The following is a 26,990-nucleotide window of genomic DNA, read 5'->3' on the forward strand; positions in this document are numbered from 1 at the left end:
AAAGTAAAAGTATATTTGTTAACTAAATTTTTTTAATATATTATAATTTTTAATTAAAACAATTTTTTGAATTAAAGCGTTTTCTAAAAGATACAAAAATTTTGAATAATGTTAAAAAACCTTGTAATGTAAATGGATTTTTAAATTCAATAATATGATTAAGTCCGTCGAAACCATAGTTACTTAAAATATTTTTATTAGTTTGGCAACTAAGGATATTAGAGGAATGTTTTAAGTCACAGTGTAGCCCTCCTTCTACAAATATATATATTTATGTGGCGCGGTTTTTTCCTTTGTATATGGTCAGCGTGCATTTTTATGCGCCTTCCAACCGCCAAGGCGGCCCAATGTCTGGCCCATAGGGGCCACAAGAAATGGTGGGGGTCTTGGGATCCGAGGTGGGTTAAGGGGGGTCCAAGGGGGATGGGAATACTGGGGATGGGACGACGACAACGTTACTTTACCATGACGCTGGCTTTTTGGCTCGCAGCTTTGGCAGGCCGCTTTCTTTTCCGAGAAGAACTATCCATTAGGCGCCTGAGTTCGCTTCGGTTCGTAGTTACCTGGAATCGGACTCGCCAGTCGATTCTTCGAGAATCGGGAATTGGGAATCGGAAGAGGAGGATGGGGAATGGATGGATGGGGGAAAGGGGTATACCAAGTAGAAACGATCGTGCAGCCAACTATCCTTAATGCTTCCATTGGAAGTCGTTAAGATTGGGCAAACACCAGAACTTCAAAAGGGGGCAGGAAAGGGATCGAGTTCGAGGAGTACTCAAAATGGATATTTCACACATTCCCAGTAGCCCTCGAAATAATGAGCCAGAAAATCGGAAAATGCAGGCCTCATTCGAAGGAAATCATAAAAGTATGCGATATTGAAAGTCGTAATTTATAAAACCTGCAAATATTCTAATTAAACAAGTAACAAAGAAAATTAAAAAATTACACTAGTCATACAAGATAACAAATGAGTTCTAAAATTATCTTATTATCCAGTACTTGTTTTCTTATTTATTTAAAAGATACGGGTTTTCAAGGTTTTGCAATTCTTAATATACAACGGCTTACAATCTTGATCTTATTTATTTATATAGTCAGAAAATATATTAAATATAGTAACTATATTAATATCTTAGATATTCCTCTAACTCTTTGGGAAGGGCTAATCTAATTAATGAAAATAATATATTTCCGATTTATTTAAAGCTTTTGTTAGTAGCCGTGAAGCCTGGCGATAAAGAAAAAAAAAGGCTGCGTAAAAGCTAAGCTTCACAGAGAAAACAAACCAGTCAATCAATAATACATATATACATATATATATGAATCATTTTCATAATATTTAAAAATAAATAAAATAGCATTAATCAGATCATTTTGCAATCTACTTAAACACACATTGATAAGAATTAATCTTCTAACCTTAAGATGAGCTTTGTTTTCGATTTGATATTTACGAATATAACAGTTGATATGGATTAATCTAAATTATACAAGAGACGTGATATAGTCAAGATCACTTGGCATATCGTTGCTAAAACAAGAGTGGAACATGCAATTTGTAATAACTATTCGTACGTACTATATCATTCAGGCCTCCAACTGATATAATTTAGCACTCATACAATGTTTTCCTGGATCCAAAAACGTGATCGACCCACGTGGATCGGTGGGGGGTACAAGAATAACAACAAATAGGGCTTATTCGAGGGGTGACGTACCCCATAATACCAGATACCAGAGTGGTCAGTGGCGAAGAGATTGCAGCAGGGGCCCCCAACCGATAACCCGGGGGCACTACGTGTTCAGATAGATAGTGCCGATATGAGTGTGCTGTATACGTATACATATGAATATGTATATTTCACGATTTCGATTATGGATGCCACTATATAGTGCACTTTGTAATTGCTCGAACCCCGTGTTTCGTCGAAAATTGTTTAAAGAATCGACTTTTATTGGCCGACAAATAGAACTTGGCACTTGAATCGCCTTTGTTTGATCTTATCGCCTGATAAGGCTCATATATACCTATATTTTTGTTCTCTTGGGGTTTAGTCATAGGCTATATGAGCGTGTATGCCTTCATAGTTGAGGAATTTCCTGTTTTTTTTTTTAAGTTTTGTTATGGGTTTGTAAAGAATAAAATAGTTTCGGTTTGGATTGTTGCTATATGCAGTTAGGAAATATTTTGCCCTATAATATGGATGTTATTTTGCTAATTGTTCAATATAGGTTTGACTTAGGTGTTATTTAAAACATAAATTTTTTTGGGTCCTATATTTTTTCGGAAACGTTATGTTATGTATATATCCTGCAACTTCTTCTTTAATTCAAGGAACGGCTATGTGTTTTTTAAATGATTTCAATTACTTTGTATTATTTCCTTTGAAATGTCCTCTCAAAATACTTTAACTTTATATTTTCTACTTTATTGCAATGGAAGGACTATATCTTAAAGGATAATATATATGTTAGTTCATAAGTAAATTTTTTATGCTTTAGGGATTTTAGTTAGGATCTCTTTTTGGATATAATTCTTTTTTAAGGCTTTGAGTCCTGGGACTTGTATTTCTACTTGGGGCTCCATCTTGCGATTCTTGAGTCTTCTCTTTCTTCTCTCCTTCTGTCCCGCTTAGTGTGAGTTGTTTGTGTGGGCTTATTCAAACGCAGACAGCGCGGCGGCTGAGTCGGTGGAAAAAAAGCAACCTGAGGCTCTCCGCCTTCTCCTCTCCTCCTCCCACTCTTCAACCTCCTCCTCCTCCTTCTTCTCCCCCTCTCCCTTCACCATAAGATTGGAGATCATAAGTGCCCCAGCACGTCGTTCTCCTCCTTCCCCTCCCTTTTTTTTTTGTCGGTTGCCGCGCCCTTTCCCTTTCCCAATTTTTTATACTTGGTTTTTTTCTCAACTTTTAAATCAATTCATGGGCATATGGGTGTATGTGTGTATAGGTTTCTTCGATTTTTACGTTACCTTTTTATATTCAATTTTTATCTCTTTGCCTTAGTCTTTTCCGCTTTTTTTTTGTTTTGTTTTTGATAAATCGATTTAGAAGCCGACGGGGTCTAAATAAAAAAAAAGTGGAATTCTTTTGATTTTTATGTGCCAGTGTGTGAGTGTGTGTTGCTTTTGAACTTTTTTGTCGGTTGAATTTTTGGTTGCGAGTTTGTGTGCGTTTTTCGGCATATTTTTGGGTTGTTTGTGGCCGCTTTACTTGGAAATGCAATTCAAAAATGTATTTCTCTCGCCTTTTTTAAAGAGTTTTTTTTTACATTTTTGTTCAGATTGTTTTCAATTTCTGTCAATGTAAAAAAAAGTTGCCTTATGGTTAATTTTTGATTGTTTTATAAATCTGTTTTTTATGTTTGTTATAATTTTTAAAAAAGTAGCCTTTAGGTTTTATTTTCAAATTTAGAGCTTCTGTTTATTGGGTTTATTTTTTCTTTTTTAATTTGTTATATTTTTGAACCAAAGTAAGTCAATGGTTTTTATTTCAAAACCCTTTATTTGACCAATATTTGTAATTTTTTTGTGACATTATTTCCTTAAATGCTGAAAAGAAAGTTTTTTGCTAATAAATGTTAAAATGTTAACCAAATCTTGTTTCAGTGCATCAAGATTATTTATCGTTACTCTTCTCGCTTTTTTTTTGTGTGCAGGCGCTTCGCAGGCTCCATCTTGTCTTGCCGTCCCTTTCCCGCCTCCTTGATCTTTCCAGACAGTCCGTCGTCGCTTTTTTATTTGTGGTACAGGGGGAAGGGTGAGGGGCTTGAGATTTGGGTACAGTGGGAGGCGTGGGGATGGGGGATAAGGGATTTCGGATACAGGGGGCGGGGCAGCAGCGACGTGGGAATCTGGACCCCTTAAATCTATCATGATTTTTGTATAATTCGGAGAGCTAGGTGACTCAAAGATATCGCGCCCCTTCTCTTTCCCACCTTAACTCCGCAAATCACACGCGCAAATTGATGCTCAACAACAACACCATATATTTTTGATTTGTTTTTAAAATTTTTTTTTTATAAATTTGCATACACACGCAAGCAAAGCAGCCCACTGTCGCACACACACATATACTCATGTAAATCGCAAAAGAGAGCGAGGTGCGTGTGTGTGTGTGTTGTTCATTCATGAATTCCAGATTTTGCCGAGGAGGAAGAAGAAGAGTCAGCATTTTCGTTTGTCAGTTTTATTTGCAACAAGTGCGGACAGACTCACTTGATTTTCTTGTTGCACCTATTGCATGCCCTTTTTGTGTGTTTTTTCCATTTTTTATACTTTGAGCTTAGACAGAACGGCGGCAACGTCGACAAAAATAAGCTTTAGCTACATATATGTTTGTATAGTATATATGCACCCACGGCCAAAACAACGAGTAAAAAATAAAAAAAACCAAGATAGTTGGAAACCTCTCTTTGTGTGTTTGTAAAAATATAAAAAATGCAGCAACGCATTCAACAGTTGATTTCAAAAGAGAGAGAGAGCGGCTAGTGAGAGAGAATGCGAGAGCGCGCTCAACAAGTTCGTTCCACGATCTGTTGCGTCGTGTGTATGTATGAAAAAGAGCGGATGAATGGGGGCGGGGGCACAGGGGTGTGGGTCAAAAGGGGTAGGGGTAGGTAAAGGTGGTTGGGGACGGGGAGGGGGCGTGTGGAGTGGCAGTGCCAGAATGTCTGGCAACACACGACTCTGGCGCACACACACACCATTCCAATGGGTCTCTGTTGTATGTGTGTGAGCAACCGCAGCCACTAACAAAAGTCGCAGCACAGTGGGTCAAAAGCTGAGAGCTGGTTGCTGCCCAAATAAATATTTGTATTTGATTTGTATTTGGTATTCACTACCTTATGCTTTTTGCCCTAATAAACTACGGATTTGAATAATTTTTGTGTTTATTTCGTCCACCAATTTATTTTTTGTCAAGTTTGGGTAAAAGTTTTGAAAAAGTTAAATATTCTTTTAAATAAATAATAATGTCAATCAATAAAAACACTACATATTTATTAAGAATAACATTTTATTAAGCATTACTGCAATTACTAGCGGCGTAAACACTTTAATTTGTAGATTTTCTAGTTGTTGTATTAAAGCTTATTTCGCTTTTGTAGTTTATTTGGATTTGCGATACTCTTAAGCCTTAAAAGCTGGATTCTGGATATAGCCATACTTGAACTTGTTCGGTGGAAGAGGCCCTGGATCATGGTCATTGAAGATCGACTGTAACTTCCAAGCAAACTTTCCAGATTGTCATTTCTCCCCGAAGGATATTATTAAGTAATGCGATCATTGAATATAATCTAATTCCTTGCCCAATTTGCCCCACTGTATGCCCATTTGTGGTGTTTTTGTCAGTTAGTCAGTCGTCGGGTGACTGTGGCAGTGGCTTCGCATTGGAAAAAGGTAGGGGGAGGGGGAATGGGTTGTTCCGTCCCCTGTTGTCCATTCGGTCCCACCGTGCATACACATAGGAAAACCAACAACACAAAAGCGCCGCAACTGCAGCAACAACATCGCCACAACCCGTATGTGGCATCCCTTTCGCACTCGTACTCGCCCTAGCACACACACGCACACGTGCAAAGGCAGACACCTCGCGACACGAATGTCGTCAGTTTGTCTGCAGTGCTCAGTGCCATGCTTGTTGTTGCTGCGGCTCTCTCTCGTTTGTCCGTCGTCTCTCTCTTTTTCACTCTCTTCTCCACGCACACTTACACCCACACGAGGGCAGCAGCGGCAGCAAAAACAACAACAGTGGCGTCAGCAGACAGGCAGGCATTTTACACCAGTGTGCGTGAGTGTTTGTATCTGTGAGTGAACCCAAGCAGCGCCGTCGACAGCGCGGCCCGCAGCGACGCCGGCAGAGAGCGGCAGTCTAGAACGTATCTTCGAACTAGAACGAAAAAAGGCAGAACAATTGTGTTTTGGATTCCTTGCCGTGCGGATCGCAAACGCGAGTTAATGGGAAGAGCGTAGCTAACCACGTACGAAAGAGCAAAAAGTAGAAAAAACACACAAACGTTAGTGCTTTTACATTTTTTTAACTGTGTTTTCCGATATACAATATACACATATTTGAAACGGATTTTAAAGTGTTTTTATACAACAACTCCAGAAGTATCTATGTGTGCGAGTGTTGTGTGCGTGTGTGAGTGACAGAGCTGCCAGATCGCGAGTTATGAAAGCGCAAGCGTCGCACGCAAGTAGCAACAACAGCTACAAATAAAAAAAACACCTAAAAACTAAAAACACACAGCAGCAGGCACACAAATACATATTTTTGCTATAGAAAAGAGAACTTAGATACTTTACCAGAAATCAAGTTATACAAAATAATTCAAAATAAAAACCATGGATAGCAGCAGCAGCGATTCTGGAGCTTTGAACTTCAAGCGACCCAAGGATTCCTCGGAGAATTCTACAAATAATAACAATAATAATGCCTCTTCGGGCAGTCCAAAAATGGGCAGTCGTCGGATTTTCACGCCCCATTTTAAGCTGCAAGTTTTGGAATCGTACAGAAACGATAATGATTGCAAGGGCAATCAAAGGGCCACGGCTAGGAAATACAATATTCACCGCCGGCAAATCCAAAAGTGGTTGCAGTGCGAGTCCAATTTGCGTTCGTCAGTGGCCAACAATCAGCAACAGCAGCAGCAGCAACAACAGCAGCAGCAGCAGCAACAGCAACATCTCCCGCAGCAATCGGTGTCGCCCACACCTGCAGTCAAGGTGTTCCATCAGCTGAGCCATCCGTTGGTGCATCAGTTGCATCACCATCATGCCGCTGCAGTGCATCATCATCATGGACACCATGCTGCCGCTGCCGCCCATCATCATCACCATCACCATCATGCTGCGGCAGCAGCAGCAGCAGCGGCGGCAGCAGCAGCGGCAGCAGCGGCCCATCATCATGCCGCCCATCACTTGTTGGCCGCCAATGGCATTGTGCCACACCCACTGGCCGCCCATCCACATCTCCATGTCCCGGTGGCCATCCATCCTCAACTGCAACATCAAAAGGAGCAGCAGCAGCAGTTGCAACAGGAGCAACAGCAGCAGCTGCAACAGGAGAAGCAGCAGCAACTGCAGCAGGAACCACCAGCAACTGTTCCCACAAATGGCAGCAATCAGGGATCCTCAAGTGTCCTTTCGGCAGCCAAAATAGCCGCTGTTGTTGCCGCCGCCATGGCCACCAGTAATGGCAATTCCACAGCAACAGCAATCCCCGCCAGCAGCAGCAACTGCAACACATTGCCAAGCAGCAACAGTAGTTGCAACAACACCAGCAACAGCAACAACAACTGCAACAGCAAAACCAACAACCAAGTGCCAATACAAGTGCCAATCCTGAGCGGATCCCCCGGCGGATCTTCCAGTCACATTCCACACATGCCCTACACCTACCACCACCACCACCATCCTCACCCACATCCCCACCATAACCATGGCTATCTGGAGAGCCGTTTGGAGGCGGTAGTTACTCCTGCACCCATGGACTTGTCCCTCGGATCCTCTGCCCGCCGCCAAATGCAATTGAACGACAAGGATCCCTCGGGTGTGGATCTCACCTTCCGCAAACGCAAGGTCATCACCAATCCCATGCAGCCGGACAAGATCAGTAAGCTGGAGGAGGTTATCAAGAAGGAGCCCGAAACGGAAACGGAGAACGAGGATGTGGAGGTGGATGTGGATGTGGAGACGGAGCAGCCGGAGGAGCACAAGCTGCCCTCCAAGCAGGTGAAGCTTTTCAAGCCCTATCTGCTGGACGATGAGGAGCAGGACCACCAGCAGGACTTGGATGAGGGCGCTGGCGAGGAGGAGCACGACGAGGTGGAGGAATACCGCGATGCCGATGATGACGAGGTGGACGCCAAAGAGGCGGCAGACAAGAAGCAACGTCGCCTGAAGAAGAAGCCAGCGGTGATCAATGAGCAGCGGGAGCCCATCATCTGGAGTAATCATCCGTACCCGGGATGTCTATCCCCGGGCAGTTCCACCACCAGCTTTCAATGCGGCTCGACCATCCAACAGCAACAGCAGCACCAGCACCAGCAACAGACATTTCCCGTCGGGAGTCCTAGCCAGCAATTTCAGGATAGCAAAGCCACGCCCACCACCCCACTCAGCCCCTTCTCGGCGCCCGCCCTCTCGCCCACCGGCTTCTGCTGCCCCAAAGGATCGCCCGTTTCCGGCTACGAGAGCAGCTCATCCACCTACAGCGACAGCGGCAGCAGCTACAGCCTCAATCTCCAGCTGCATGCCGTCTACAACGACAATCTGATGTACATGCAACAGCAGCAGCAGCAACAGCAGCAGCAGCAACAACAGCAACATCACCTGCAACATCAGCAACACCTGCAACGCTGGCTGGATCAGGAGTCTTTGGCCAGCACAAGGACAACCACAAGCCAGCCCCTGATCCTTGTGGCGGATCCTGCGCCCACAAACCTGACCCTGGTGGCCTAAGAAACACAGTAGAAACTAAGCAAGCAGCAATCCCACCAATCGGATGTTACAATGGCAGTCACTGGGCCTGGCCTTTTAGTTCCCTAAGCCATATTTAAGATTAAAAAACGTTTTTTTTTAGCTCTACCGCATAAGTTTTACCTTAAAAATGTTATATCTAAGAGAAAGAGAGAGCGAGAGTCGAGAGTCGAGCGAAAACATATATCTTCCAAGCATATCAGCAAAAAAAAACCACAACCCTAGGATTAGACAATTTTTTTTTTTGGTTACCTACTAAGAACAAATTAAGCTTAAGTTCAGTTTTTTCTTTTTTTTTTTTATTAGCATGTGTAAATAATTGTGTACAAAAACTAAAACAAAGCGAAACATTTGAATTTGCTTGAGAATTTCAACGCTAAATTTAATTTGTAAAACACACGGGGAGAGAGTATATATATACATATTTAATGTAAGAGAGAAAAAATGTGAAAATGCAACTGGAAAAACTGAGAAAATTGTTAAGAGTAAAGCTTTAAAAACGAAACAAACACACACCTTTACAATACACACTTTTTTTATTTGGAAATTGAAAATTGAAAATTCTTGTGATATGAACAAACAACAAAACAAAATTTTAATAAAATTGTTGAAAACTGAAGCTTAATGAATATAGCTATATATAAATATATATATATTTACAAACACAAATGAGAGCAAGAAATAAAATGTAAATTTAAGGAGTTACATCTAAAAGTTAATTATAATTATATACAATATACATATATACAATATATTTATATACAAACAAGAGGATAACGTTTTTTTTTCATTGCCAAGGGAAATATTTAATGAACCTATTTGAAAATCGCATATGCATAGAGAGATATATATGTATATATATAAAAATCAGTATTTTTATATATAACATTTGACAGCAGCAACAATAATTTTGTGACCATAAAACCAACAAACAACAAAAAAATCAACAACAAAACGAATTGATTAAATTAACAACGGAAAACTAAAAAACTTTAAATTGAACTGGTTTTATCATTGGTTTTGGGTGGGGTTTCAAATGGAGACATTGATTTTCAGAAGGCTGGGACATAAAACTAAAATAAATTTTTCAGGAACCTGTGGATTGCTTTTCCCATCTTTTGGATCAACAGTTGATTTTAATAGTTTTTTCACGTTAAATCAAAAATATTATTTGGTTTTCCGGCTGACTAATAAGTATTCAAAGGAATTTTTTAAGTTCTTACTTAAAAGATCAGTAAAAGTCGTATTTTAAAGATCAGTTTAAAAAAACAAATTATGGGATTTTTGGGATGTATAATATTTATATTATCATCTGGCTCTTTAAATATTTAAAGTAAGTAATTCAAATCATTAACTCTAAACATAAAAACAGAATCTTTAAAAATCAACAAAAGAAGAACATAAAATGGCAAAGAAAGAGTGGTATATTCTGAATTCAAAAGAGAACGGTCTCTATATTATCTTTATTAATGATATTATATGATGTTTTTATATTATATGATGTTTTTATATTATATGTTGTTTTGATGTTTTTATATTTATGATATTTTTTTTTATATTCTATGATATTTTGATATTCTATGATATTTTGATATTATATGATATTTGAATATTATATGATATTTTGATGTTCTATAATATTTTGATATTATGATATGACGATCTTTCTGACTAAGCTTTTGCTTATATTTTCCAAGTACCCCTAATAAATGGACATAATCTAGAAAGATCGCCCTGCTTTTCAACTCTTAGCGATTCTTGGCTGGCTGAGTGAGTGACTGTGTGAGGTTAAGGCCCCATTTATAGAACCGATCGCCGTTTGATCTCTGGCGATCATACGAATGTGCCATTCAAATGGATTTGTGTGTGCCGTGCGTGTGGTATTATTTGCGTGCCTCATTGTGACAACTCATGGGTTGTCAGTCAGGGCATAGCTTAAGGCTTTGGGGCTTTCCATTTCGACAGTGCCAGTGGCAGTGCCACGCCCCCCTCATACTCCTCCACTGCCACCTCCTACATTTGGACCACCCGCCGCCCCTTAACTTGGTACTCCTCGGTTTCTGGTCAAATTCGCTTGGCACATTTCGGCGGCGGGGTATGACTAAGCCGCAAATTCTATAATGATCGTATTTTTAAAACGTTTAAAAATAAAGTGCTCTCGTTTGCCAATGTGTGCGCCAATCACGAGCCCCGAGCCGCAGCATTCAGCATTCAGCACCACTGCGATCCATAGTCACATCCACATCAGCACCACCGCCATCGCATCGTATCGTATAGTATCGGATCGGATCAGATCGGTTTGGGGATCGGTTCTCGAGACAGAGCGGCATACTCATTGTTTTTCACTTGACGCGTTGCGCTTTCCCTTCTGCAGAGCGAAAAGCAAATCCAAACGATCGCTGCCAAAGAATTTTTGCGACATTTGCGGACAAAACAGACGGACAGAGCGATCGCAGACCCCATGGGATACCCTAGTCATACACAGAGGGAAAAATTACACTAACAAGGGATTAGTATCAGGTCATGTTGTAACATTGAAAAACATAATGCCAATCATATAGGTAATCAAGAAATTTCTAATTGGGGGTTCTGTTACGATGTGATCTTACTTCTTTAGGGATTGGAATACCCATAATGATAGAAAAGGGCATTGAGAGAAGTGCCTTATTAACGTGTATTGTACAAATATTTAAAATCAAATATATTTTATAGCTCTAATTCAATTAAAATGTACTTTTTAAGATTAACTTATTTTACTATTTTTTTTCTGTGTGGAAAAAGGGTGCGGAGATCGGAAATGTGCCAACATCCCTGTGATTGGATCGTTCAGGTGATCGTTTCCACGTATTTAAGTTAAACTAGGGGAGATTGGAAGGACGAGGTGTTTAAGGAGGAATACAACCATTAATACTTTTGAGGATCTAAAAGAGAAATGTCAAGAAACGGATGAAAATTAAAAACTAAATCAGGGGACTTTTTAAGAACTAAAGATAAAGAAAGCCTTTAAAAAGCTCTAGAAGTAACAATCTGAATTGAATTGAACAGAATTCATTAATGCAGGAACTGTTACTGGAAATTCTTTTAGGGATACAGAATGATTATGAAATGATAAAAATTAGTTAGTTCAAGCAAAAACGTATTTAAGGAAAATAAAAAGAAGAGCTTTTTTAGAATGAGGTTTAGGAACAATGGAGAAAATCGAAGTTAGAGGACTTTATAGACAGGGGTGGAGGTAAAGGGACCATAGAACCATTTACCATAAAAAGTAATCGAAAATGGGGGGGGAGGGTGAGTGAAGATCTGGGGCCCCGTGACAGAGGAGCATATATTTAGAGGTGGGGACCCACAGGTACCGGGAAACTGTGGGAGGAGCGCGACCGCAGATGATTGCTAAATTTCGATTTATTTTCGTGCTGTTTTCGTCGAACCGCGTTGCCGTGTAAACTTTTGCTCGCCTTTTTGTTGTGCCACCTCAACCTAGCAATGTGTGTGTGGTTTTTGTTGCTGCCTTTCATGCCACGTGACAAATTTCGATCGCTCGGACGTAACAAAAAAATAAAATATATATTTTGATTTGCAGCCAGCCAAAATTTTACAAAGTAAATAGGGGAATAGAAATACACCTGAGTCCCGAGACTCGAGTCTCGAGTACTTTTTGCAGATGGCGATCGTCGCTATATATCTATATATACGCTTATATAGTTTGTTATTGATCAAGCGGGTTTTGCGCACTCTGAATGCTGTAATCAAAGGAACGGATCTCGCGCGATCCGATCGACACTCGTGACATAATCTCTTATATGAATTCTTTTGCTTCTGAACTGTACCGATCGGTTGGGCATATCTTTTGGGCTTTGGCTAACCGCATGACATAACTTAAATGCTTTTGGTATAAATTATAACTTGCGAAATGGGAATCTACAACTTGTTTGTGGGAAAGTACCGACGGCTTAACTTAAAAATCATTTATATAAACTATTTTTTAAAAAATGTCACTCTGAAGAAGTCTTTTCTAATGAAACAACAGTCTATTGAATAATAAGAATATTATTAAAGTATAGAAGAAAGACTCCTAAATCTATATACCAAGATACCAAACAGAAAACATAAATTTATCAAATGAAAGCTCACTAGTTAGTGATCATTGATCAAAAGAAATGATATTTATATCAACAAATTTTTCAAAAATGTCACTCTAAAGAAGTTTTCTTATAAAACAACAGTCTATTGAATAATATTAAACATTATTAAAGTATAGAAGAAAGATCCTTAATCTACCAAGATACCAAACAGAAAACAGAAATTTATCAAATAAAAGCTCACTAGTTAGTCATCACTGATCACATAAATGCTCAAACAAATATGTTAGGGTTTTTTGGTAAGTATTATTCAAAATTTCCCCAAGAAACTTAAGATCCCTGATCAATTAGAATCGCTGACAGAGCAACTGGCCAAGGGATCCATCAATGTTGTGGGAGCAATTCGGCGGATCCATCAGATTGCCGATAATGTGATTCGATTTGAGCTAATAATTCATATGAAAATTGATTTTAATTTGGCTTGGCTTGGCGTTTTTTTTATTTTTTATCAGATTTGCAGTTTATTTTTAGGAACCGCTGGGGCAAACGTGCCCAGACAAACGATACAAATAACAATCGAATAAATCATTCTCGAGTGGGCAAAAGCGGTAACTAATTATAGATCAGGACAATGTTGTTGTTACACTATGACTATATGTTCCGCTGACAGTTGCAAATCGATGCTCTTCAAATAAGGGAAACTCAGTGTAGATCGCCGATCGCTGATTTCGGGGTTGGCCAAAAACATATTGTGTAAGGTCCGCCTGGTTGCTAACAAATAATAAAATAGATATAGCACCAGTCCAGACCCAATTTCCAATTTCAGGCGATATCTTGACAGGCGGATAAATCGCGACCGATAATTGATAACCTCGCCCCCGGTTTGTTGTTTTTTTTATTCCATTTGATTTGTTAGTGCAGGGCTTGACCAGTTTCCGGCGGCTTAAGAATATATACTTGAGGTTGATCGATGAACTCTACCGATCCATCCGCGACCACATAAAGTCGAGCTTCTACAACTTTTCAATCCAAAATTCTACACTAATTTCATATCAGCGAATTTGGTTTGGGAAAGTTATATTTTTCGGAGTCAGCAAAAGATTTAACAATAATATACCACGAATATGTCCCCAAAAATATTAAAATAATACGGAAATAAATATGTCATTAATGTCAGCGATAAAAAATAATACTTTTCTGTTTATTTTTAGCACTGACAATAAATAATTAGGTATAGTTTTGTTTTTAAAGTTATAAAGAACGTTATAAAAAGGTTTAAAAAAAAAACACATTCAAAAATTTGTTTGCCCAGTGAAAAATCCAATTGTTGTAACTTTGATGTCGATGTTTTGAAAAACCAAAAAAAAACCTATGACATTTTTATTGATTTTATAAATGTAAAAACAAAAAAAACCCCTGAATAAAAACACCAAAAACATTTTTAACTTTCGTATATATATTTTTGATTAGGTCAATACAAAATAGCTTTTATTAATCAATAATGTGGCGTGATGTTATTTCAGTGTGCTTAAAAATAATACGACTAACACATATAAAAAGGAAAATAATAATTTGAACGTAAAACTAAAAAACCCGTGGTTTATTTTCAACTAAATTTTCTGCAGCGTAAACTGTCAGATAGTGCTTTGAACTAAATAAGTTCGACTGTGTAAAGTTATATATGTTTGTATCAATTGCTAGTGTTAGATGGTGGTTGCAGTAATCGTTTGGTTTGAGCTGCTCGCTTCTTTTAAATGCTGGCATATATCATAAATATTACATACAGATTAGCTTAACTAGACGTATATTTCTATATATACATGTAGGTGCATATATGACTGTAAATCGATCGCTGAGGATCGCCCTGGGATTTGCTGGAATCGAAAAATAGAACATCACACACTCGCACAAACACACATGGACGCACACAAACAAGCACACACACACAGGCGGACTGGGCAAAACATCGAGTACATATATATAGTTATATATACATATACACTAAGGTATACGGCTAAACATCCTTGTAGTCCACCGATAAATGCAGAAAGTTGTCGGGATAGCTCAGGTGTTCGGACATCCATTGCAGTTGGGTCTCCTCGTGAAGATCGATTCCGTGGGTGCGACATCCAACTGGAAATAACAATGTCGATTAGTGATACTATAACAAGTCCATGGGGTACATCAAAACTTGGATCTCTAAAAAAGACAGTCCCCACAATGTTTACTGCCAACCTTCCGCAATTCAAAGCCTAAAGTAAAACCTTTATATTTAATTATTTCTCTTTGGATCAAAGCACTATTTGTTCATTTTAAACTAATGCAAGGCTTTTAATATATAAATTGCCTTAGTATTTCTATTTTCGGTTGTAGTTCCAAAACAGTCGCTACCTTTACTTAATCCAATTATCGATCATTTCTAAGCCAGCAAAATGAATAAACAGACATAATCGATATTCATTAAACATTATGAGATAATTTAAAGTTCAAAGGAATTATGCCGCTATTTATACATATGTACAAAAATTATTTTGCAATTAACGATTACTTTCGGTATTACCGACTGATTCTTATAATATAAGCCGCTAACTAGTATTTAAAACCCGGAAATCATATAAAGATTATTTAATCTGCTATTTTTAAAAAGATATCTTCTAGGAAACTCTAGTACATGAAATAAAAACAAGAAAGGAAAGCTAACTTCGGGCGGAGCCGAAGTTGATATACCCTTGCAGAATACTCTGTAAATTATATTCTCCAAAATTATTCATATGATGCATTCTTAATACTCATAAAAAATCCGAACTTCCTAACTTTAACAACAACAAAGTTATGGCATTTCCAATCGTTCAGTTATATGGCAGCTATAGGATATAGTCGGCCGATCCTTATGAAATTTGATAGGTCGGATTGATTGGCCAAAAATAAAATCCATAGAAAATCCCAACTTCCCAACTTAACAAACACCAAAGTTATGGCATTTCCGATCAATCAGTTATATGGCAGCTATAGGATATAGTCGGCCGATCCTTATGAAATTTGGTGGGTCGGATTGATTGGCCAAATATAAAACCCATAGAAAATCCCAACTTTCTAACTTTACAAACACCAAAGTTATGGCATTTCCGATCAATCAGTTATATGGCAGCTATAGGATATAGTCGGCCGATCCTTATGAAATTTGGTGGGTCGGATTGATTGGCCAAATATAAAACCCATAGAAAATCCCAACTTTCTAACTTTACAAACACCAAAGTTATGGCATTTCCGATCAATCAGTTATATGGCAGCTATAGGATATAGTCGGCCGATCCTTATGAAATTTGGTAGGTCGGATTGATTGGCCAAATATAAAACCCATAGAAAATCCCAACTTTCTAACTTTACAAACACCAAAGTTATGGCATTTCCGATCAATCAGTTATATGGCAGCTATAGGATATAGTCGGCCGATCCTTATGAAATTTGGTGGGTCGGATTGATTGGCCAAATATAAAACCCATAGAAAATCCCAACTTTCTAACTTTACAAACACCAAAGTTATGGCATTTCCGATCAATCAGTTATATGGCAGCTATAGGATATAGTCGGCCGATCCTTATGAAATTTGGTAGGTCGGATTGATTGGCCAAATATAAAACCCATAGAAAATCCCAACTTTCTAACTTTACAAACACCAAAGTTATGGCATTTCCGATCAATCAGTTATATGGCAGCTATAGGATATAGTCGGCCGATCCTTATGAAATTTGGTAGGTCGGATTGATTGGCCAAATATAAAACCCATAGAAAATCCCAACTTCCTAACTTTACAAACACGAAAGTTATGGCATTTCCGATCAATCAGTTATATGGCAGCTATAGGATATAGTCGGCCGATCCCGGCCGTTCCGACTTATATACTGCGTGCAAAGGAAAGAAGGGTGTGTGCAAAGTTTCAATCCGATAGCTTTAAAACTGAGAGACTAGTTTGCGTAGAAACAGACAGACGGACAGACGGACAGACGGACAGACGGACAGACGGACAGACGGACAGACGGACATGGCTATATCAACTCAGGAGGTGATCCTGATCAAGAATATATATACTTTATAGGGTCGGAGATGTCTCCTTCACTGCGTTGCACACTTTTGACCAAAATTATAATACCCTCTGCAAGGGTATAAAAACTAGGAAATTTTAAGTACCCATTAAAAGCTTACTAAGCCATTATATAAAAGATCGCCTATCAATATTTCATTAATGAGCGACAGCTCTCTATGAAGTGAAGTCCGTATACACGAGTACCTATACCTATACCTATACCTATATTATAATGAATGAGATCAGCTAGCGATTACTTCAGACTGATAAGCCTCTATCTCCATGGAAGCCATGCCTTATAAAGCACCGGATCTGATCATGATCAAATTGGCGAGCCATAAAGATTGTGGGACCCGAAAAAAAGGAGGAAGAGGGCTCTATAAAAATTGGACTCGCTTCAAAATCAGAGTTTAGCGCCTTATCTACGAGTGTGTTTTCTCTATTCCTATGTTTTTTCCTTTTTTTTTTTCATTCGGGTTACCAATCGTGAACCATTTCGTCATTTTTAATTTTAGCATATGAATTGTAATTATAGATTGCCGATCGCCAATTTTCGATGCCGTGCGATTGCCAATCGCCCGGTGGTTATGGCGAGCGTCCCGATCGGGGCTTTATACCGCCAGTCAGTCCCGCAAATGGTATATATGTATATAAGGTACTATACACAGATGGGGAATGGGTGCGAGTGGATGGTCTGATAACGACTGATTGCAGGCGGTGGGAGGTGGCGAATGATGATGGTGGTAACGGTGGTGGTGGTGGTGGCGATAAGATTTGTGCAACGGGCGCGAGTTCAAGTAGGGCGCATACGCATAGCTCTATAGAAACCATAGATCTCTATAGACCACGCGATATTATACCACACACCGTACACACCGTTCCATTCCATTTCGATCCGTTTCGGTTGGGCGAGTCACGAGTTTAATGACCAAGCTAATGGCGCTACCCCAAAAATAATAAATGAACGGAATCCAATTGCCTCGAGTGGAAATATGGGAAGCGAATCGATTGCTAGCGATACAGGTGATTTCGGGGGATACCATCGGAAATAGAACATACAACGAATTCTTTGATTATACACCAATTATAATACATTAAAATATAATCAAATATACACCCAAATAATATAATATAAATCACTAAGCAAATCCAATCAATTTTTTTACTAGGTCTGTATTTTTAGTTTCAAACTTATAATGTACAGATCTCTAAATGTAATTATAGACTAAAAACGAATAAAACTTTAACGCCAGGTACAGCTTATTTACTACTTTTGGTAAATAACAACACCTTAAAGGGAAGTAAATCTTTTCGATTGTTAAAAGTTTCGCTTGTTATTAAAAAAATGTTTAATAGCTTTTGAAATAACTAATAACACGAAATAAAAAATACAGTAATTAGGGTTTACAGCTTTTGTAAGAAATAAAATTAAAATTAAAACGATGTTTGGCGAGTGGAAGGAGCTAAAGAAATTTTGAGTAATCAATGTAGACCTAATTCAATAGTAGCATCCATTAATTGTACAGTTTTTATGCTAACTATATTTATAAATCCAGAAATTCATCTAGATCCACCTAAGCATTGCATTACTCAAATCTTTCGATGTAGTTTTATAGTACCGAAGAAAAAGCCGTAAAGCAATTAAACTTAATATCCCCCAAGGTGTTCAATCGGCGATATATATCCAGCAATTTGTGAGAAAACCATAAAACCAAAGACACCTACAAAGCGCCAAAGAGATCATAAATCTTGGATAGGAAACCGAACCGAACGATATAAACTATTAAATGGGGGACAAACCCGCAGACAAGCAATATATATACACTTCTGATCTCGGTGATATGTGTGTGATGTGTGTGGCCCCCCACAAAAGAAAGGGACGGCGACAGCCGCTAGAAAGAGAGGAAGCGAGAGCGAGAGTGGCGCCAAACAGTCTGAAAATTTATTGATCCCATTTTTATTATCGTCAACGTGGAAAGAACGAGGGAGCGGTGGAAAAAGTGGGAAAAAACGAACGACATCGCATAGCTCATGGCTAAAAATAACAACGTCCCATCGATCTGATAAGGCGCCCCAATCATTATAATCACTTAATAGATTGTGTTCCATAAAGCCATTAAATAAGAGTATGAAAAAAGCCCATATCTCTGTTTCATAGTCCCAAACGTTCCCAACACCAACAACCAGCACTTGCACTTGGAAAACTAAACTCAAATTTTGCAGTTCAGTGACGCCATTAAAAAAGAGTGCGAAGTCGAAAAGTGCTAATCAATTGTTTTGTTGCTGCTTTTGTTTGTCTTCTCCCCCCCTTTTTATTTTTTTTTTCTTTCGGGGCCCCATAATTTCAATTTTAATTTCGGTTTATTTTCATCCAGCTACAAAGTGGCGGAATTACGATCCAAAAAGGGGGCGGAGCAGGGGTTGCGGATGTTTAGCGAAAGAAATAAAAACGAATTTCGTTGACGGTGCAGTTGAATTGTGAATTGAAGATTGCACCCGATTATGGCCGATCAGCCAGACAAAAAAACAAACAAACAAGAAAGTGGGAAATTAAGTGGGTGCACAGGGGTGGGGGCGTGGCAGGAAGTGAAGGAATCGAAGGCTTTTTAAGTGGTTTCTAATTGGGAATGACAACGCAATATATCAGTATCCTTTCGATAATCAGTATCGTATCGATAATTAATATCGATTATTTCGAAATGTTTTAGGTCCCTAATTGTATTTATCTAAAAATTTTAAAGTAGTTGTAGTTAAGTAGGTAACATCGTTAAGGACTAATTTTTGTGTAGTTTCTTATTCACATCTTTTAGTATAAACTATATTTGATCTTTATATTGTCGATCATTTTCTTTCTTTGATCTTTCTTTAATTGGGGATCATTTAAATGAAGTACGGTGGTAAAAAAAAAAGTGTTGAATGGTCATAGAGATACAATATTACGTTTAACATGATCTATGAGATTTTCTAAGAAGCCAAGCCATTTTTGTTCAGGTTTGGAACTATTTAAATAAAGTGTGATCGATGACCACCTGGTGTTAAAAAAGGTAAATTAAAATAATGATCAGCCCACCCAAAAAGCGGGGCGTGGCACCGCCAATTGTCACACAAACACAGATACATGCAACACACCTGCTCACACACAGATACACCACACCCATACATGGGCAATGTCCAGGTTGCATTTTGCAGGTTGGCATTTGTATTTGTATCTGTATTGTTTGTCTGATTGACGAAATGCAAACGAAAATGTGTCGAAATGGGACTAAGCAAATGCGCCGATGAAAGAGCGAGGGAGAGGGAGAGCAAAAAAAAAAGGTGATGGGGGGGATGAGGAGGCTAAGGAGTAAAAGAGAGAGGCAAAAGTGATAAACATTGAGGTGCGATTTCCGTGCGCCGCCGTTTTCACCGGAGTTTTGTTGGAGTGCAGCGAAAAAAAAGAAGACAAAATTAAGGAGGGGGGTGGGGGAGAAACAGAGGAGGAGAAAAAAGAGGAGGGGCAGGGGGACGAGGTGCCGGCGAAGGTGTAAATACAAATAAGCGGAGGTGATATCTCAGAACTTCCTTTTCACACATTCGAGAGCACCCTACACAAATACAAATACAAACACAGTCAGCAGTGCAGGCAGTCCCAGCTTTTTTCAAGCTAAATACGCCTATTTATATTTGCATCGCCTAAAATACACTGAAAAAATGGATATATAATGGATATTTATACTTTTCACAATATTCTGTTGTGCGATTAGTATTGAATCAATATACATTTTTTTTACATTATTGTTCACGTAAGAGAACATTATCAGCGAATCGTAGCTAAAGCCTATCATAAGCCTATTATGTAAATATCATGTCGGCATTTTAAAATCAGTTAAATACCTTAGGGTTTATGTAAAAAGTTTAATAAGAGTTATGAAATTTGTCGTCATAATTAGCAAATGTCTAAACTTAAAATTATTTATTTATTGAAAATCTTTTCAAGCCCATGACCCAAATTTATGAAAAAAATGTTTAGTTGTTGCAGATAATTATATATATATTACACGGAATAAAATACTTTTTTAAAAAAGTATACTGATACCTTTAGGAAAATATATATTATGTTTGTTCAGCGAATAAACTTTTTTGGAACTTTTAAAAGCCTAGCAACACTGAAAGCCACTTGCATTTATTGGCGGCGGCAGCGCAGTTTGCGTCGCAGTCGGCGTCGCTGCCGGCGGCAAATCATGAAAGCAGCAACAACAAATGAAGCGAATGCCAATGCAGCAGGAGCGGAATAAGAGCGAAAGAGACAGGCGGCAGAAGGAGCGAAAGAGATGGAGGGAGCAGGAGCCAAAGGCAAAGCCAAAAGAAATGCGTTTCTTTTATTTTTGACGCGTCTTAGATTCTTCCTCTGCCGTCGCTTTGCTTTTTTGTATTTTTTGTGTTTTTTCTTTTTTGATTTCTCGGAATCGCATCTACTTTGAACCTTCCACGTTCCGACTGAAAACTCAGAGACCCGACTGCATTGTATATTTGAATTTCATTTCAATTTAAATACGATTTTCTATGAAAATGCACGCACCACAAATACGTGCAATCGTTATCCAAACCATCGCTCCCTCCTCCCCTTTATCACACTCTTCTTTCCCTCCTCCGTCCGCCGTCCTTCGTTTTTCTTCCCCCCTCCCCACAACGGCACATCCCATATAATACCATCCAAGTTTCATGAAAAAAAAACCGGGGAAACAAATTGATCATGTTTTGAATGCATTTCTGTTTGATTTCAATTCAGATTTGTGTACTCCAAAAATGCGAAAGATTCTTGGTGGGGGATGGGGGGAAAAAGAGCGGAAGAGGGAGTTAAATGGAGAGGGGGAAAATTATGTGGTATAAAGGGGATCCAAGTTAACTATGCCTTTACGAGTAATGTATCTATCTAATACAATATAGCTTCATGACTGGTATAGCCAATAATGTATGTTATTTCAATTTAATCTACCTAGATATTTCATTTCGGTTTCACCAAATAAAATACACAAATAAAAAAATTTTTTTAAACACGAATTATTGGATGTTTTTTAAATACAAACTACAACATTGGTATTGAAAAACAGAAATTAATGGTACGAAAAGAACACATACATTCCACCAAACACTATAAAATAAATAACCAAATACTAATTTTGAAAGATCACCCAATTTGAATTTTTGTGGGACAACTTTACACACTTGTTTTAGTTACAATAATATTTAATTTAAATTAGGATTCGATTTTATGAAAGGTATAAAACATATGTATTACAATAAACATGATGGGAAACTTGCATTTAATAAAAAGATATGCTTAGGAATTAACAAAAAAAATGATTATAAACAAGTATAGAAAATGAAAAAATTTGGAGTTAATAGAGTAAGTTATTATCCTAATTATGGGAGGGGAGTCTTTCATGGTTAGTATTCTTTGGTATTTGATGAAGCGTAAACAGTTTAATCCCGCCAAAACACGCAACATTCTGCCTCGATCCTTAGAGATCCCTATATGGAGTATAGTAAAGTATCAGCGGATTGCCTCGGATGGCCCACTTAAGCCAGGCGTGCGGCAAAAAGGAGACGATGAATCCCTGCCGAATTCGAATCCAAATCCAAATCCGAATCCTCCGCCAAGGACAACAGCGAGTGCCGAATGACCTTTGGGAAAATACGTGTGTTGATCGACGTCCATTGGCAATTGTTTAGGATCGTCGGAAATCTCTCACCTTTCGAATGGGAAATTCCTTGGGATCATATCGAGTGTGCAAACGAGAGAAGGCCGTCCATAAGCATGCAAATAAAGATTTCACACCTCGGCCAGCACACTAGGGTGCACTGTGCGGCCAAAGGAAGCAAAGGACGCGAAACGCAGAGCGATCGGGAGGACACCTGGGAAATACCCAACCTGCCCGAAACATATGGACGCACAGGAGGTATGGGATGGCATCGCATGGGATGGATGGGATCTCTCTGAATGGGAAGGAGAGCCGGAGAGCTCTGCAGCACTAGCTGTCCAAGTGGTTCCCGAAAAAACCCTCACAATATAATTCGTAAATCCCAGCCGCAGGTATTTAGTTCCGCCTTTTGTCCGTCTTTGGAATTCCCAATGCTATTATTGCACCTAAGCCACTGGAGTGGGAGGTTGCAAGTTGCTGCCGGCCAGCAACACCTCGCCCCGTCTCACTCTTTCGCTGTCTTTCAATCTTTGTCTCTCTCTCTCTTTGAATGCTGTCTCGCTCTGGTTCGTGCTATTCTTGTCGCCGGCGCCGCAGGTCAACAGCAATGTGTGGCACCCTCTATTGCTGCCTCTAACAATTGTTGCACGTTGCAGGTTCTGTGGCCGTTGCTGGTGTATTTTTGTTGCAGGTTCTGTGCCTTTTGGTTATGTTGCTGCTGCAAGTTACAAGTCTGTTATTGATAGTTTTGTAGCTTTGTTGCGTGTGAGTTTCCGTTGGTGTTGCAGGTGCTTTTGCTGATGTTGCACCTTCTTTTGCCCTTTCAGCAAATATTATTGTTGCTGTTGCAAGTTATGACTATTTATGCAACTGTTGCTGAAGTTTCCATTGATGTTGCAGGTTCTTTAGCTGATGTTGCATGGGCAAAAGCCCATTCAGCAGTGGCTATTGATTGTTGTGTACCTCATTGAATAGTTTCTAGTTATGTGGCTTCTTTTACATATATTATTGTTTAAGTAGTAGTTTTTAATGTTAATGCAGTTACTGTTTCTAATAAAGATTTGGTTAATTGATTGTTGCGTTGAACTATTTATAAATACAGACATGCACATTTGAGTTATTAAAATATCTTTAGAATTTTTTTTTTTAATTTTTGAATGCCATTTCTGTTGAGTTTATTATTGCTTTTACTATCTCCATTAATTTAAATACTATTGCTAATTAATTATTGCGACTGCTTGAAGATATTGCTCTTATTACATTTCTTATTGTTGATATTATTTCCAATATATCTGAAGTTCTTGTGGTTATTTTAGCTTAAATTTCTCCCTAATTTGCTACTATATTTTGAAGCTGTAGTTATGTTGCTAATGCTGTTTTTGTTAAGTCGCTTATGGTTTTTCGGATGTTATTTCTTTTTCAACTGTTGCTGTTTTTGGCTCATTTGCTTCATTCCTAGCTGTTGTTGCAGCAAACAGAAGTAGTTGTTGTTGTTGCACCGAAAATCCACACGCACTTTTCATTGTCAACAAATTTCCAGCCGGCAGACAAAGAATTTTTCATTCGTTTTTGTTCCACACTCTCGGTTTGAATGGCCAAGTAAAATTCTGGCGAGCGAGAGGAAAACAGGTCACATTTCTGATTTTTGGCCATGTTTTTCAAAGGGGGCAAGCGAGATGGCCAAAAAAGACCTGCGATCCGTTCCGATCCGATCCGCTTCGGGTCGCTTTTCCACCCCGGGGGCATTGTTTTCATCCCGAGAGAATCGGAGAATCTCCTTTTCCATCTCCTATCTTTTTTTTGTTTTCTTTTTCAGGTTTTTGTTCAGATGGGACATTGATGAATTGAAGAATGATTGCCGGAGAGTGCCGACGCTCAGGGCGGATTTTTCGGATCGGATCGGCTCGGCTCGTTTGTGTTATTCAATAGAAAAATAAATAAGTCAGACGGGTCAGGAGGGAGATAGACATGCACTTGGCCATGCCAGACTGACTGGCACCTTTTCCCTAATTTCCAAGAGACGCTGCGTCTGCGCAGACAATGGGTTTTTCTCGTTTTCATTTGCCCCTACAGGGTTCGATTCGTTTTTTTTTTTTCTATTTTTAGAGTGCCTGTGGTAATTGATAGCCGGAGCTAAAGGCTAAAGCCTAAAATCGAAAATCCCCGGAGCCAAACTCACCCGCTTTGCGCACAGGTGTCGATAATTCGGCCATCAGGTCGGCCAGACTCTTCTTTTGTCCGCCCTCGCTGATCGGCGAAATCAGTTTCTGGGTGTACGTAAAGTCCTATCAACAATGAAGATAAAAAAAACGAGGCGAATATCCATCAATTTGAGCTGAACTGATCTGATCTGGTCCTGGTTTTTCACTCACATCGTCCATATAGATTCGCAGGGGAATGTTTTTGAAGGACTCTTGATCGCTGTACGGCTCCATTAGCCTCCGGTTGACCGCCCAAAACTGATCGAACTTGTCGTTGACCAATCCCAGCCACAGTTGATTGTGATCCTTTTTTTGCATCGCGGATATCACCAGGCCGCGGTGCTTCAGGACATCCGCCTCCTTCAGGCAGGACATGTAATGCGATTCCAGCAGCTCCCTGAAAAAATGGAAATATCAGTAACAAATATCAAGAACTTGGAATAAAACAACTATCAAAAGTTATTTCAATTTTTTGATATAGGTCGACTATTTTTAAGCCCAGGAACAGTTTCTTAAAATTTTGTTTAGATGTAAGCAACAACCGATTCCTTAAAGTATATTGGCATACTTTCAACGAGCATCACCAGGCGATATTATATAGACATTACATTATTCTAATTTAAAAGATAGTTATGCAACTTTGTAATTCCTCCTTAAAACTTTAACTATTTCAATCTGATCTTCAAAAATTTCCTTATTTTTCAATACGGTTCTGTTTTTAACATGGCACACCTAAAAAAGTTAATGGTTTGACTCTCTAATAATTTGCATTAAGCTTTTTGGTTTTAAGGTTTGTAAATTTGTTATGTAAGGCACTTTTTTCTAAGTTTCAGTTCAGGAAGTTAACTCAAAAATTCACTTCTACAGCATATATTATTTTAAAGTGGAACACCTCTAAAAGATTGGTATTTAATTATCCTTAAGGGGCTAAATGGGTTTCGCAAAAAAATGATTTTTTTTATAAATTAGTTTAAAATGTCTAAAACCTATTTTCAAACAAAATCGATCGGTTAAATCTTTTCTGAGATAGGCTTTTAACATTTTGACCTTCAGATCATTTAGTCAAATAAACCGGATTTCAAAAAGTTATAAAACGAATTTGTTTTAGTATAATATATCGATGGAGTAAATGGTTTTTAATCTTGACTGGTTTTAATTTGAAAATAAATTCAGTTATGACATCCAGCGAACTGTTTAAAATAATAAGAAATAAAGCTTATGTTTACCCAACAAATTTCATTCCATGTAATATAAAAATGATTGTTTTCCTAGTCTTTTTGGTCAAGTTATGTTTTGAGGAAGATGGGTTTTGGTGACCCGACTTGTCAGTTTGATTATGCTGTATTCGTTTTCGATTTTTCGGTTACATACTTGGAGTTGAGCTTGACGAGCGTGTCCTCGGGGAACTTGGAGAAGTGGATGGTGAGGCACCAGGGTGTGCTGTCCTCCTCCGGATGCAGCAGATCGTATAGCACACCTAATCGGGAGTAGCGGGCATTAGTAAGCAATAAGAATCCGGTGATATCACCATGTTAATCCCACCAATTGGATAGTGAAGTCGCAGGGGCGTTCCATTGAAGTCGAACCACACGGCTCCGTCCTGGTGTTCAGCGGCTATGTAGCGGGAAAAGTACTTGCGCACCTGTGAACGAATATGGGAATTATCGGGATTGTACTATTTAGCCCAAATATTAGCCATTGTTTACCTTTTCGGTGACCAGGGGCAAGTAACTCAGTCGCGATATCATCAGATAGAAGGGCTCTGGCTTAATCCCCACGATCTCGTCGCGGTCCGCCTGGAAGCATATGCCTATCTGGCCCTCCCAGATCATTCGCAGCACCTCGCGGTCGTGGGCCATGCTCCTATTTTGGCTTTTGTTTTGCCTAAAATTGTATTTCCTATTTTTTGCACAATACGACTTGATAATAGCACTTGCGCTGACGAGCTGGCAACGCTGGACTATCGATAGGCGGGCAGGGCAGCGCTGCCAGACTGACTGATTTTGTCTGAATAATAGCTAGACTAAATTTAATAGCTAGTTTTTAATCATATTTTTTTATTCGATTTGTTTTTAAAATAAATATAGCTAGTTTGTTTATTTTTTATAGTGCAGAATATGCTTAAGAAGAATAAACTTATGAAGCATTCGGGATTTTTTACAGGTATTACTTTTATTTTGGTTTGCATATTAAAAAAAAAATTAAGGTAATAACATTCTTAAATATTTATTAAACTAAAAAATCATTTTTTTATATTGTTGTAACGAATGACAATAACTTTTATTCTGAAAAAAGTTTTACCAAGTTTAAAACTCAAATATAGCGGTTTTATTAGGATTTAATGTGTGGGTGTTTTGAGTTTTGAAAACAAAATTATGAACACTTTAGAAAAAAGGTTGAGCAAAAAATTCAAAAAGAAATAAATTATCAAGAGGCAAAGTTTAAAATTAATTTTTGCTC

General features: G+C 38.6%; 2 protein-coding genes across 2 annotated transcripts; one reads left to right on the forward strand and one right to left on the reverse strand.

The window, feature by feature from the left end:
• Positions 1–5,897: 5,897 nt before the first annotated feature.
• On the forward strand, positions 5,898–9,126 carry LOC108047665 (probable basic-leucine zipper transcription factor R). Its single transcript, XM_017127953.2, has one exon. The coding sequence runs from the start codon at positions 6,350–6,352 to the stop codon at positions 8,465–8,467; it is 2,118 nt and encodes a 705-aa protein (XP_016983442.1). The 5' UTR covers positions 5,898–6,349; the 3' UTR covers positions 8,468–9,126.
• A 4,876-nt stretch (positions 9,127–14,002) lies between these two features.
• LOC108047663 (autophagy protein 5) lies at positions 14,003–26,478 on the reverse strand. The gene is made up of 6 exons (XM_017127950.2): positions 26,237–26,478; positions 26,073–26,172; positions 25,902–26,007; positions 24,702–24,927; positions 24,509–24,614; positions 14,003–14,697 (listed from the first exon to the last, which is right to left on the reverse strand). The coding sequence occupies exons 1-6, from the start codon at positions 26,387–26,389 to the stop codon at positions 14,579–14,581; spliced, it is 810 nt and encodes a 269-aa protein (XP_016983439.1). The 5' UTR covers positions 26,390–26,478; the 3' UTR covers positions 14,003–14,578.
• Positions 26,479–26,990: the final 512 nt, after the last annotated feature.

This window comes from Drosophila rhopaloa, unplaced genomic scaffold, assembly GCF_018152115.1.
Source record: "Drosophila rhopaloa isolate 14029-0021.01 unplaced genomic scaffold, ASM1815211v1 contig_3, whole genome shotgun sequence".
In the NCBI taxonomy this organism is placed as follows: Eukaryota; Metazoa; Arthropoda; class Insecta; order Diptera; family Drosophilidae; genus Drosophila; species Drosophila rhopaloa.